The sequence below is a fragment of the Schistocerca serialis genome, chromosome 12, assembly GCF_023864345.2.
Source record: "Schistocerca serialis cubense isolate TAMUIC-IGC-003099 chromosome 12, iqSchSeri2.2, whole genome shotgun sequence".
Taxonomy (NCBI): domain Eukaryota; kingdom Metazoa; phylum Arthropoda; class Insecta; order Orthoptera; family Acrididae; genus Schistocerca; species Schistocerca serialis.
In genome coordinates, this window is record NC_064649.1 from 15,907,705 (window position 1) to 15,922,664 (window position 14,960).

Here is a 14,960-nt window from a genome sequence, read left to right on the forward strand (position 1 = left end):
TCTACAGCATTCTTCTGTAGCACCACATTTTGAAAGCTTCTATTCTCTTCTTGTCCAAACTATTTATCATCCACATTTCACTTCCATACATGGCTACACTCCATACAAATACTTCTAGAAACGACTTCCTGACACTTAAATCTATACTCGATGTTAACAAATTTCTCTTCTTCAGAAATGCTTTCCTTGCCATTGCCAGTCTTACATTTTATATCCTCTCTACTTCGACCATCATCAGTTATTTTGCTCCGAAAATAGCAAAACTCCTTTACTACTTTAAGTGTCTCATTTCCTAATCTAATTCCCTCAGCATCACCCGACTTAATTCAACTACATTCCATTATCCTTGTTTTGCTTTTGTTGATGTTCATCTTATATCCTCCTTTCAAGACACTATCCATTCCGTTCAACTGCTCCTCCAAGTCCTTTGCTGTCTCTGACAGAATTACAATGTCATCGAAGAACCTCAAAGTTTTTATTTCTTCTCCATGCATTTTAATAACTACTCCGAATTTTTCTTTTGTTTCCTTTACTGCTTGCTCAATATACAGATTGAATAACATCGGGGATAGGCTACAACCCTGTCTCACTCCCTTCCCAACCACTGCTTCCCTTTGATGTCCCTCGACTCTTATAACTGCCATCTGGTTTCTGTACAAATTGTAAATAGCCTTTCGCTCCCTGTATGTTACCTCTGCCACCTTCAGAATTTGAAAGAGAGTATTCCAGTCAACATTGTCAAAAGCTTTCTCTAAGTCTACAAATGCTAGAAACGTAGGTTTGCCTTTCCTTAATCTAGCTTCTAAGATAAGTTGTAGGGTCAGTATTGCCTCACGTGTTCCAATATTTCTACGGAATCCAAACTGATCTTCCATAAGGTTGGCTTCTACTAGTTTTTACATTCGTCTGTAAAGAATTTGTGTCAGTATTTTGCAGCCGTGACTTATTAAACTGATAGTTTGGTAGTTTTCACATCTGTCAACACCTGCTTTCTTTGGGATTGGAATTATTATATTCTTCTTGAAGTCTGAGGGTATTTTGCCTGTCTCATACATCTTGCTCACCATATGGTACAGTTTTGTCAGGACTGGCTCTCCCAAGGCTGTCAGTAGTTCTAATGGAATTCTGTCTACTCCTGGAGCTTTGTTGCGACTCAGGTCTTTCAGTGCTCTGTCAAACTCTTCACACAGTATCATATCTCCCATTTCATCTTCATCTACATCCTCTTCCATTTCCATAATATTGTCCTCAAGAACATCGCCCTTGTATAGACCCTCTATATACTCCTTCCACCTTTCTGCTTTCCCTTCTTTGCTTAGAACTGGGTTTCCATCTGATTAAAATGATGATTAAAATACAGAAAATACAGAAAATGTGGACAGAAGATTGAAAATTGTCTTACTCATGGAAACTAGTAAACAAGAAAAAATGGAAAATCCAGGATGGAATGCACAAATATTATGAGAAGGAAAGTAGCTACTCACTATATAGCGGAGATGCTATATAGATAGGCACAACAAAAAGACATTCACACTTAAAGCTTTCAGCCAATGGCCTTTGCCAACAATACACACACACATGTGTGCACATACACACACACACACTCGCGCAAACGCAAACACGATTCTCACACGCAACTGCAGACTCGGGCAACTGAAAGCACACTGCAAGCAGCGACACCGGTGCATGATGGGAGTGACCACTGGGAAGGGGTAAGGAGGGGGCTCGGGTGGGGAGAGGGAGGGATAGTATGGTGGGGATGGCAGACAGTGAAGTGCTGCAGGTTGTCAGCGGCCAGGGGAGAGCTGTGGAGGGCGACAGGGGAGGGGGAAAGTAGCGGTAAAGGAGAGAAATAAATTAAAAAAAAATGAATAAAAAATTAAAGAGACTGTGTGTGGTGGTGGAATGATGGCTGTGTAGTGCTGGAATGGGAGCAGGTAAGGGGCTGGATGGGTGAGGACAGTGACTAACAGAGGTGGAGGCCAGGAGGATATGGTAACGTTGGCTGTATTGCAGGGAAAGTTCCCACCTGCAGAATTCAGAAAAGCTGGTGTTGGTGGGAAGGATCTATATGGCACAGGCCGTGAAGCAGTCATGGAAATGAAGGATATAATGTTTGGCAGCATGAGCAGCAACAGGGAGGTCCACTTGTTTCTCAGCCACAGTTTGTCGGTGTCCATTCATGTGGACAGACAGCTTATTGGTTGTCATGCCTACATAAAATGCAGCATAGTGGTAGCAGCTTAGCTTGTAGCCACATGAGTGGTTTCACAGGTAGCCCTGCGTTTGATGGGATAGTTGATGTTAGTGACTGCACTGGAGTAGGTGGTGGTGGGAGTGTGTATGGGACAGGTCTTGCATCTAGGTCTATTACAGGGGTATCAGCCATGAGGTAAGAGGGATTGGCAGCAGGGGTTGTGTAAGGATGGACGAGTATATTGTGTAGGTTTGGTGGACGGCAGAATTCCACTATTGGGGGGGGGGGGGGGGAGGGGGGTTGGTGGACAGGACATCTCTCATTTCAGGGCATGACGAGAGGTAATCAAATCCCTGGCGGAGAATGAAATTCAGTTTCTCCAGTCCTGGGTAGTTCTGAGTTACAAGTGAAATGGTGCTCTGTGGCTGGACGGTGAGACTTTGGGAGGTGGTGTGAGAGGAAAGATAAGGCACGGCACATTTGTTTTTATACAAGGTTGGTAGGATAATTAATGATCAGTCAAGGCTTCACTGTTGACGAAGGCCATTGGCCAAAAGCTTTAAGCATGAAAGTCTTTTAGTTCTGCCTACCTGTGACTCAGTATCTCCGCTATATAGTGAGTAGCAACTTTCCCTGTCACAATATTAGTAAAAAAATGACAAATCCCTCAATAAAATCAAAGAATGGAAAGTCCAGGGTGGAATAACAATAATATGGAAAGAGTAAATTGGTTGCCACATATCATACAGAGTTGGTGTTGAGTCACAGACAGGCACAATGAAGAAAACTGCTAAAGTATTTGAGGGGATCTCAAACGCCCTATCTTTCCAATGTTAAAATAGCACTCATAAATTGTGTCTTCTCTCAGAAAGTATTTGAGCTAGGAAGTTGAATTTTTTACAGGTTATTTATTGGAGTATTGGCTACAATTTAACATAGGGATTTTCAAAATTTTAAATTCAGTTTTTAGAGATTAATTTTTTCTATTGTAATGAAAATTCACGGTTTTTGGTGCCATTGTTTGTAAATTCAGCAGTATACAGGTTTTTGGAAAAATGCTCTGTTAAGCTATGCAGAAAGGAATGTGTAACATTTCCTGAAAATTTGAAGCAAATTGGTTTGGTGGACTGAAAAAACCTGTAAATTGTATGAAAAAATAAAACTTTTGGGAAGCAAGCAACAGAGTTCTGATTACTTTTTTAGTGCATTCCAGGTCAATAGGATGGATTACCTTCATTTTCTGCAACCTCCTCCTGCAGCTTCTTCTTTGTTCTCCTCCTGTTCACTCTGGGTTGTATTTCTAGGCTATTAACAGCCATGTCAGCAGCCCAAAGATGTTCCTTGTCTAAAGCAAGCATTATTTGTACCATGTTGAAACCTCTGTTCATTCCCATATTTCAAAATACTTTGTATCTTACAGCACTGCCATAATTGAAAGTAGCAACAGCATTGTACACATGGAAGTGAAGTGTTTCTATTCCAACAAACACAGTACTGGGGATTCTTGACCATATAACACTATTTACACTTTCATGTGGGTTTTGAGTTTTTCGACGAACACACTTTTTAACAGACAGGTGCTGCTAAGTATCTGAAAATAGGTTTTATCACATCTGTAACCACATCAGGCAGACTATGTTTATGAGTGTACAATTCACCACTTAGCAGTCCATTGTTGTACTTATACCAACTGTTTTCTCCTTTGGGACACAAGTAATGATGGGGATTTTTGTCATTTAAAAAAGTGTGAAAAGAAAGAGTCCAAAGAGCCTTCTTCATTGCATTGACACTGTGAGTGTATTTCATAATAGCCATTCCATAATATTTCTGAATTTTGTCAATTACATTGTCAGTTAACGTTTCCTTCCTATCTAACCCTTTACCATCACTGACTTTGTTTATTTGTATGAAGCTTTCAGTTGCCAAAGCTTTGATCCCATTCATTTCTATATGTGTCCAATACAATGCACTTCATCATCATCATCATCATCATCATCATCATCATCGTCACCACCACATGACATGTAAACAAATATAAATTCTGCACTGATTACAAACATTTGAAAGATGAAATGCTAGTAATCTTAAAGTATCTGTTTGGCTATATTCGAAAACATGTTAGCAAAGCAAGCCCTGAATTAATTCCATAGTAATTAACAGTTTTGTCAAAACTATTGTTTGTGTAACTATTTGTTAATTTCATGATTTAAACAAATAATTCGGCCTAAACCTCATAGAAGAAGAAACTGTTAAAAAGATGCAATGTTTCAATGTATTCCATTAATTGAGTGAGTAAAGTTTTAATTGTGATTTCTGTAAATTTAACTTAAAGCAATGTGAAGTCTCAGTACTGATTATTGTGATGATATATAAGGGCCCCAATTTTTGGTCGCAAGACATTCAGTTCATGGCTGAGTTTCAGATGAGTAACCTGTGCTTGTTAGAACAACAACAATGCTTCAGTTTAACTGTGAAATAAGTGTCAAACAATTAGGCTTTGTGAAAACCAATGACAGTGACTGCTCCATATATACCTGATTATTCTTCAAGAACTGTGGACTTTGCGGTTATGTTTTTACTGCTCGTAGATGTTCAACAGTAAACTATTGTAGCAGTATGTGGAGTTTTGCTGGCAAACTATCACAAGTTAAACAATAGTGCACTGGCCATATAACTGTGTGTTATTGTGAAGTTGTTAGCGTAAAGTAAAAGACAGTGAAACGCAACTGTGCATTTGTCGGCTACATCATTTACAGTAGTCAGAGTTCAAATTACAATCCCCATTTTGCAGCCAGTGTAGCAACGCAATACATCGACACAGAGGACAACAAACAAAGAAATATAAAAAGTAGGTGGAACTGCCACAAACAGAATTCACTATGAATATTTTCAGGATTCATCATCATCATCAGTTATCTGCTATATTAGCAGGTCCTTTGCCTCTCCATTTTCTGCGATCCATTGCTTCCTTCTTAAGGCTGCTGTATGTTGTACCGTCCATCATGTCATCCAGTATCTGGAATCTCTTCCTTCCTTGCTTCCTTTTCCCTTCTACATAACCTTCTAAAACTGTTTTTATCAGACCGTCATTCTTTCTTAATATATGCCCAATCCAATTTCTTTTTCTTCTATTAATTACATCTAGTAACTGCCTTTTCTCTCCCACTCGTCTCAGTACCTCTTCCTTTTTTTACTCTGTCCATCCAACTTATTCCTTCCATCTTCCGCCATGTCCAGATCTCAAAAGCCTCCAGCCTTTCTCTGTCTTTTTCCTCATAGGCCATGTTTCAGCGCCATATAGAAGAACACTCCATACAAGACATTTTATGAGTCTCTTTCTGAGTTCTCTGTCCATACCGCTGCAGAAGATTCTCCTTTTCTTATAAAATGCCTCTTTTGCCATTGCTATCCTTGTTTTAATTTCTGTGGTGCACTTCCAGTCGGTGTCTATCCTGCTTCCAAGATACTTAAAATTTTGCACCTGTTCTAGTTTTTCTCCATTCAGCACAATTTTTAGTTCCTTATTTCCTCCTTTTGCCAATACTTTTGTTTTATTTGTGTTAATTTTCATTCCATATTTTTTTCCGTTAGTTGCAATGGTGTCCACCAAATCCTGTAATTCTTTTTCCCCTGTGTCTAGAAGGACCATGTCATCAGCAAATCTCAAGCACCCTACTCTTCTTCCTCCAATTTCTACTCCTTTGTCATCTAATGAGCATTGGTCAATCATATTTTCCAAGTACAGGTTGAAAAGAGTAGGTGATAAACAGCATCCTTGTCTTACTCCTTTCCCTAGTCTGATCCAGTTCGTACTTTCTCCTCTCACTTTAACTGAAACTTTTTGATTAAGGTACAAAGAGTTTATAAGTCTTCTGGTTTTCCAGTCCACTCTCTTTTCCCTCATAATAGTCGCCAGCTTGTCCCAAACCACATTGTCAAATGCCTTTTCTAAATCGATGAAGCACATATATAGGTCTCTTCCTTTTTCAATAAACCTTTCTCCTAAGATTCGTAGGAGCCCTATTGCATCTCTGGTGCCCGTATTCCGTCTAAAGCCAAACTGCTCCTCGCCGAGATTCTCCTCTATTACTTTTTCAAGTCTTTTATTAATTATTCTTAACATCACTTTGGCTGCATGTGAAATGAGGCTAATTGTCCTGTGCTCGCTGCATTTCTTGGTTCCTTGTTTTTTCGGCAATGGAATCATTACTGTTGTCAAAAAGTCCTCAGGCCATTCACCACTGTCATATATTTTATTACATAACCTCAATATTTCTCTTATTCCATTGTGGTTGAAGCATTTTAGTATTTCTCCCGGTATTGTATCTGTACCTACTGCTTTGCCATTTTTCATTGCAGCAATAGCAGACTTTACTTCTTCCATTATGATGGTCGGTCCTTTCTCTTCATCACTTACACTGTTGTGTGATTCAAGTTCCAGAGTTTCTGGTTTGCTATTTGTGTCATATAGCTCTTTTATATATTCTTCCCATCTCTGGAGGACATCGTCACGATCTTTATACACTACCTCTTCGTCTTTACTCAAAATTTCCATAGTAGCACTTCCTGCTCTGTTTTGTTCCCGTGTCATAGTCTTTACTCTGTTGTATAGTAAGTCGTATCTTCCTTTCCTGTCCAATTCTTCAATTTCATCACATTCCTCTTTTAGCCATTTTTTCCTAGCCTGCTCTGTTTCTCTTCGCAGTTCGTTATTTAACCTTCGGTATATCTTTCTTGTATCTTCAGTGTTCTTGTTTTTCAATTTTCTTCTCTCCTCCATCTTGGAAATCATTTCTTGTGTGACCCATGGTTTTTTTGACCTTTTCCCTTTTACATATCCTATATTTTGCTGTCCCGCTTTAATGATTCCTTCTTTCAGCATATTCCAGTACTCGTTGGCATTATCAGGTGCTTCTTTGTCTCATAATGTGTTTAGAAAGTCCCGAGACAGCATTTCTGTAATTTGTTCTTTGTTGGACCTTATCTTCTCTAGATCCCATTTCTTCACCATTGTCACCTTTTTCAGTTTTTTCATTCTTATTTCTATTTCTGCCATAAGTAAGTTGTGGTCACTATTAATATCTGCACCTGGTAATGTGTGCACCTTCTTGATTCCATTCCTGTATGTTTCTTCTACCAGTATAAAATCGATTTGGTTTCTATATTTATCCCCTGGTGATTTCCAAGTGTAGAGCCTCCTCTTATGGTTCTTGAACCATGTGTTTGCCACTATCAGCTGCCTTTCCCTGCAGAAGTCAATTAACCATTCACCTCTGTCATTTCTCTTTCCAAGACCATGACTGCCTACTATGTTTCCCTCTTTGCCTTCTCCCACAATGGCGTTCCAGTCTCCCATTACTATTTTGCAGCATTTTTTATTTTCGTCCATTATTCTCTCTATTACATTGTACGTTTCCTCTACAATTTGGTCTTCATGTTCTGAAGTTGACATATACACCTGGACAATCAGTAAATCTTTTTGTGCTCCTTTCAGCCTTACACCAATAACCCGGTCATTTGCATAGTCTACATATTCCACACATTTAGCCAATTCCTTTGTCATAATCATTCCTACTCCATTAATTCCTTTTACTTCTCCTCCTGAGTAGTAGAATACATATTCATCTGACTGCAACTCTCCATGTCCATTCCATCTTACTTCAGCAACTCCTACGAGGTCCATATGATTCTTTACCATCTCTCTTTTAAGGTTTTCTAGTTTTCCTGCTTGTAGCAGAGTTCTGACATTCCAGGTACCAATTCTCGTTTTGATTTTTTGCCTCCTTTCAAGTTGTCCCCCCCGGAGATCCGAATGGGGGACTATTTTACCTCCGGACACTGATTTAACATGAGAGGAAGCCATTTTTTGTGCATAAAATGGAGACTGCATTATTTCAGGATTACAAGAGAGTAAATAAACATGAAACACATGACAATCGAGCAAGTGATACGTATCAACTGTCACAGGTTAGCCACAACATTTATTTTGTTATGCTTATTTTGTCTCACATAATTAAAATGTATGTGATAAGCATGTAGATTCATGGGTACAACATTTGACAGCAGTTTAACAGCAGCACAGTGGATCATGCACATGCAGAACATATTTCAAAAATATTTGTAGTCTTATGAAGTGAATAAATTATATATTGATTGAAAAGGGAAAGTGTGTAGATTTTTAAAATTCAAAAAATAAAAACTGAACATTTCATGATTTTGAACAGTTTGGAGCCCCTTAAGCTTTCAGACAAAATATTTCTTATGAAACAGATAACACACATATGTTTTGAAGGCTTTCCACTATCAATTTGTCCCAGAACACGATGCATTTGTTACAGGAAATGCAGAACCCAGGACTCTGCTTGGTTTTCATTAATTTAAACAAAAATTCTGAAAATGAAAGCTGAGACTATGAGTCTGTACATAGATTTGTGATCTTTTAGTAATTATTATAACTTAATCTTGAGTCAGAATTATAGTTTTGGATTTTTTGATAGTCAGTAGTTTCAGTAATGTGCACTATATGATACCAACATGAGTGCTATACATATGAAGGACAGGTGACTCACTTTATTTTCCTGCATGGCACTAGGGCAACTGGAACTTGAGAAAGCAGTAAAAATCAGGCAGAGGGCAGCAGTTTGAACTTCTGCTTGCACTAAAGCGAAGTGGCTTCATGTGATCTCACTTATCAAGAAAGTATTTGTGGTTGTCTTGTGATACATGCTTGTTTTCAATTTCCTTTCTTGTTTTTGCTGTTTCTTTCCTGTGCTTTTTGGTTTGGCCTTTTTTGTTATTTTGTGTCACTTTTAGCATGAGCTTTCTCCAAATTTAAAACCTGCTGGTCATATGAATATTGTTTACTTGCTAGGGCATAATGAGTCTAACAAGGCAACATCACGGACTGGATCTCTTCGATTTTCTTGTAGGATCTGAAGGGCAGTGCCTATATATAAATTTCCTGCAATGGTATGATAAAAAAAAGAAACCTCAAGTATCAGCTTTGAAGATTTCAGAGTGTTATTAAATACAAAAAATTTTGAACTTTATAACAAAGTTGCTCAAGGCTTTGTGTGCAGCATTCTTGAGCTTCTTAATTATGAAATGGCTGGTGTGATTCTTGTGAGCCATAACATTTTTTATTTTTATTTGAATTCTATATTTATCATCAAACTGAAGCGTTAACCAACAAATTGCTGAATCATATTTTTTAAATAAAATAAAATCTTTCTTGTTAATTACTAATTGCATGAAAATATGATTGCTTACACTAAATCAAAATGCAGCACAAAATATCAACTGTCTTATTGCTAAGAGAAAAAAAAGGCCTGTACTGGTAATACTGTTCTTAATATTGTGTTTGAATTTATATGTAATCCCTAGAAATTAAAGATATTTCACATTTTTTACCAAATTTTAATTTACAATGAATACTCACCTTTTTTGTTTGATTAGCAGTTGATAATAAGACATCATTTTTAATAGAAAATTATGGTCCAGTATTTATTGATTAACATTTCAGATTGGTGTTCAAAACTTAATGATGAAAGTAACTTTCGCATAATGTGTCACTGACGAGTAATATATGTTCATTAAACTTATGCCATACGTAGAAAGAACTACTGCAGTTTAGTACAGGAGGTAACTGAAAGAAATGTGCAGTTAGATGAACAGAAATGACACTTTTATTCAAAGACAATAATTACACTGACATCACTGCAATTCATGATGGTCTCCTGCCTGTTGCAAAAGTCAGGTCATGGTTGTTAGTAGAATACGTGATCATCATTGATGGCAGTAACTGCTCTTTAATGTGCTTCCATGCTGGATACAAGGTTGGTGAGGAATTCTTGTAGTACAGTATTCCATTCCTCCACGAGTGCAGTAGACAACTAATGGACGGTCATTGATCCATGTTGACATGCTGCAATAGGCTATCTATTTGCCAAATATCCTTTTGTTCCAAGAACTGCTTCACTTGTGCTGCTCAAAGTGGTCACATTTTATCATTGATAAAAATGCAATCAGAAAAGATGCAGATGGGAAAGAACAGTGTCACAATAACATTGACTGGTGAATATACTGTGTTTCAAAATTTGGTTTCAGAACAACCATGCAACATTATGCAACAACAGGACCACCAAAAGATCATGCTTGGCAATGTTCCTGTGTGCATTACATGTTCTCACCTCTCACCATATACAACCATAATCACTACTGAGACTGAATCTGCTCTCATCTGAGAAGAACAGGCAATTCGCTCCTCGTAGGTCCAGATCCTGTGCTCTTGGTAGCATTGCAGCTGGTGCTGCCACTGTGTGGGTGTCAGCGGAATGTAACGTGTTGGGTGTCAGGCGGTGAGACCGACCTCCGTGTAGTTGCCTTGCCACTGAGGAGTGTGAGATTGTGCGCCTTTCAGTCCTGTTAAATGTGGTTGCAATTGCTCCCAATGTTTGACGTAAGTCCCTTGTTACCTGTTGTACAATGTAGAGGTCATCTGCTGCTGTGGTTGATCAGTGTCAACCATCTCCTCTTCTTCAAGCAGAAGTGCCTGTGGTTCAGAATGCTCCCCATGCATGCGAAACAATGCTGTGAGCAATACCAAACTCCCAGGCTACACACTTTGCACTTCATCCTTCTTCCAGTTTCCCAATGATTCTCCCCCATGTGAAGTCATCCATATTGGGCTATGCTGCAATGAAGACCACCACCAAATTGCGTTGTAACAGCTCGCTGATTGACAAATACTGTCTTTTCCCCTTCCTCCAACTGCCTTGTATTGTGGGCCAGACCCATTTGGCAGTATAGTCGTGCTTACCTCGCGCCATGTAATGCCCAACTTCCAGTACTTGACTGGGAGATCTCTAATTACATGCTCCCAAACTTTTTCATTTCCATTAAGCAGCTTTGTTACTGACTTTAGCTTGTCTCTAAGTTTTGCAGAGCAGTGTAAAAGTTAAATAAAATTTTTAAAAATTGTGTCTAGATACATAGTCTGCGTGTCACATTATGATGTGTTGCACCCCTTTTCCTGTTCCATTTTTGAGTGATCTATGGGAGAAATGACTTTTGGTAAGCCTATTTATGAGCTCAAATCTCCATGATTTTTTCAGGAGTGACAATTGAACCAGCAATGTCATGATGACAAGACAAGAATGATATGTGCATAACTGTGGATGGCTTTGTAAAGAAGATTAAAATTTTTTGTACTTTACAGTGCTTGGAAATCATTAAAAACTAATTTTGTGAGTGCTTTTGAGACGTGCATTCTATTGCTTCAGGAACTTGATGTGTGGATAAATTCTGTAAAAGTACTTCTAAGTCTAATAATGTTACTCGCATAAACAGTGTTCTGTTAGTTCAGTTAAAGACATTGAACATATGTATCCACAGACACAGAAGACACTCTTTCTCCAGTTTAATTTTGTTTTAAAAACCATGTGACACATTAAAAACACACCTCTTGGCTCTTGTGGCTGCAAGCTGTCTTTAATAGCCAGTAGCGATTGGCATCATCATCATCATCATCATCATCATCATCAGTATTATTATTATTATTATTATTATTACTACTACTACTACTACTACTACTACTACTATTATTATTTTATTTATTTTCTGTGTTTTAGGCTTTAGGGGGATCAATTGCAGTGAACGCTGCCCTGTTAGCACTTTTGGTCAGGACTGTGCACATCGCTGCAACTGCAAGAACGGTGCCACATGCTTACCAGAAAGCGGTCGTTGTATCTGCAGGCCAGGCAAGTTTGTTGCTAGAAGGTCTTTCTTTATTTTCAGAACAAAGGTGCTCAGTACGAAATTAGATTGATTTTTATCTGTACTCTTGGTTGTTTCCGAAAACGTCACTCCTATAACAATCTTCTAATTTCTGAACCCTTGTGCATGTGAGTACCAGAAGTTAGGAACATCCGTGGTAGCTTACATGAGAATGCTCAATTAAAAAATACATATTTATATGACAAAAAAAAAAAAAAAAACATGACACCAAAAGCTGATTAATGTAGAATAATCAAATCTCTGGAATACGTTTGTCTAGGTAACACGTTTAACTGATTAACACTGCAAGACTACAGGTTAATTTAAGTGAGAGATAAGGCATTGAAAGTGTGAAATGTTGGTACACCTAATAACTGGTGCATCCGCTAGAATGTTGAATGCAAACATCCAAACATGTTTGCATTGTCAGAGGTGCCGGATATCAGTTTGTGGGATGGTGTTCCATGGCATTTTGACTCGGTCAGTCAATAAAGGGACGGTCAGTGCTGTTTATGGACGCCACTGGAGTTGTTGTCCAATGATTTCGCATACGCGCTTGATTGGAGACAGATCTGGTGATTGAGCAGGCTAAGGCAACATGTTGACACACTGACGGGCATGCTGTCTCACAACAGTGGTATGTGGACATGTGTTATCTTACAGGAAAACACCCACTGATGTACAGTTTTGTAGTCAGGGTGCATGGGATAACCACGTGAGTGGTCGTGCTGTCATATGAAATTGCACCCCAGACCATTACTACAAGTGTAGGTCCAATGTGTCTACCACGCAGGCAGGTTGTCTGCAGGAAGAAGTCACACTCCAGACCATTACTACAGGTGTAGGTCCAGTGTGTCTAGCATGAGGACACGTTGGGTGCAGACACTCAGATGACCTCCTCCTAACTGACACACTGTCATCACTGGCACCGAGGTAGTAACAGCTTTGATCAGAAAACACAATAGACTTCCACCAAGTCCTCTTATGAGCTCTCACGTGACAACACTGAAGTCACAGGTGGCTGTGGTCTGGGGTCAGCGGAAAGCGCACTTCAGGGCATCTTGCCTGGGGTTATCCTTGAAGTAACTGAGTTGTAACAGTTCATTGCATCACTGTGTCGCCAGCTGCTGGTCAGATTGCTGCTGAAGATGCAGTGCGATGTGCCAGATTTGCTGTACACAATGGTCTCCCCTCTCGGTAGTGTTAGTGGCCGTCCAGAGCCCGGTCTACTTGCAACCGTACATTCTTGTGACCACTGCTGCCATCAGACATATACAGTGGCTACATTCCAAGTTTTTCCGCAGTATCATGGAAGGAACATCCAGCTTCTTATAGCCGTTTTGCATGACCTCAGTGATGTGTTGATAATGGTGTGTTTGTTGCCCTAAAGGCTTTCTTGATCAACATTAACTCACCACGTCTAATGTCAAAGGTGATTAAACCTCATGACCGTTACAGTGAGTCTAATTTGCATCCTAATACTGGTGCTACTGGCACCACCCTTAGGTGACGGGCACAAGATCTGAATAGACATTATCTTTCAGATGTAGAACTGTGCCCACCAACTTCAGCTTAAGCTGCACAACTGCCCCTTGGTGCTGCGATTTTTTTTCTGTTAACGGTCTGTAAGGTGATGATGCACTCCTGTGGTCAGGAAGATCCCCAGATCTCTCTCCGACAGAATGTGTGGGAACAACTTGGATAGATCAACCTTGTTCCATTGCCACTATTTGGGATATCGAGGACCAGTTACAACACTTGTCAGTCAGCTTGTCTCAGGAGAGGATCCAACTACTTTGTGACACCGTGCCCAACTGAATCAGTACCTGAATCCAAGCCAGAGGTGGAGTGCATCATCTACTGATAAGTGGAACATGCTGACATGTTCTTCATGAATTTGACACTCTTTTGTAATCGCTGGTATGCACTGAAGGGCCAAAGAAACTGGTACACCTGCCTAACATTGTGTAGGGCCCATGTGAGCATGCAGAAGTGCCGCAACACGACACGGCGTGGACTCGACTAATATCTGAAGTAGTGGGGCAGGGAACTGACACTTTGAATCCTGCAGAGCTGTCCATAAATCTGTAAGAGTAGGAGGGAGTGGAGATGTCTTCTGAACAGGACGTTGCAAGGCATCCCAGATATAAATGATGACTGACTGACAACCTCAGCTGCCGACAGGTGTTGTTGATATACCTCGATGTGGACAGCTGAAAATGTGTGCCCCGACCGTTCTTTCGACAAGAAGTTACTGTCTTCGTATATATAGTTAAAGGCTACCCAGCCATTGACCTTCGTCTGTGCGAATGTGCACAGGTTGCCCAAACTCTTACGGGAATCGCCATAGCATGCGCGAGCAATGAGTGGGTGGACAAATGTCTATAACGTACAATACATATGCAGAATTGTGGACAGTTGGGAATGTGAGTCTCACGGGAAGTGTGCAAGGGATAAATCCCTGCAGTCGCGCTATTCATCTGTGTCCTTGGTGGCTCAGATGGATAGAGCATCTGCCATGTAAGCAGGAGATCCCGGGTTCGAGTCCCGGTTGGGGGGCACATTTTCAGCTGTCCGCATCGAGGTATATCAACAACACCTGTCGGCAGCTGAGGTTGTCAGTCAGTCATCATTTATTCCATGGAAAAGCTGCACGGTCATCAACAGAAACTGTTCTTTCGAGAAGAAGTTACTGTCTTTGCATACATCCCAGATATGCTTAACAGTGTTGGTGTCTGTGGAGTTTGGTGCCTAGCAGAAGTGTTTAAACTCAGAAGAGTGTTCCGTGGAGCCACTCTGTTGCAGTTCTGGATGTGTGGGGTGTCACATTGTCCTGCAGAAATTGCCCAGTCCATTGGATTGCACAGTGAATATGAATGGATGCAGGTGATCAGACAGGATGCCTACATACACGTCACCTGTCAGAGTCGTATCTAGACATATCAGAGATCCCATATTGTTCCAACTGTACATGCCCCACACCATTGCA

The 14,960-nt window shown here is 39.9% G+C and overlaps 1 protein-coding gene across 1 annotated transcript in view; it reads left to right on the plus strand.

Annotated features, from left to right (window-relative positions):
* LOC126428354 (protein draper-like) overlaps positions 1-14,960 on the plus strand; it is a 216,633-nt gene that overhangs the window by 119,674 nt on the left and 81,999 nt on the right. Inside the window, exon 10 of the mRNA XM_050090285.1 lies at positions 11,827-11,955. Coding sequence (XP_049946242.1) covers positions 11,827-11,955 — 129 coding nt within the window. The remainder of the gene's footprint in view (positions 1-11,826; positions 11,956-14,960) is intronic.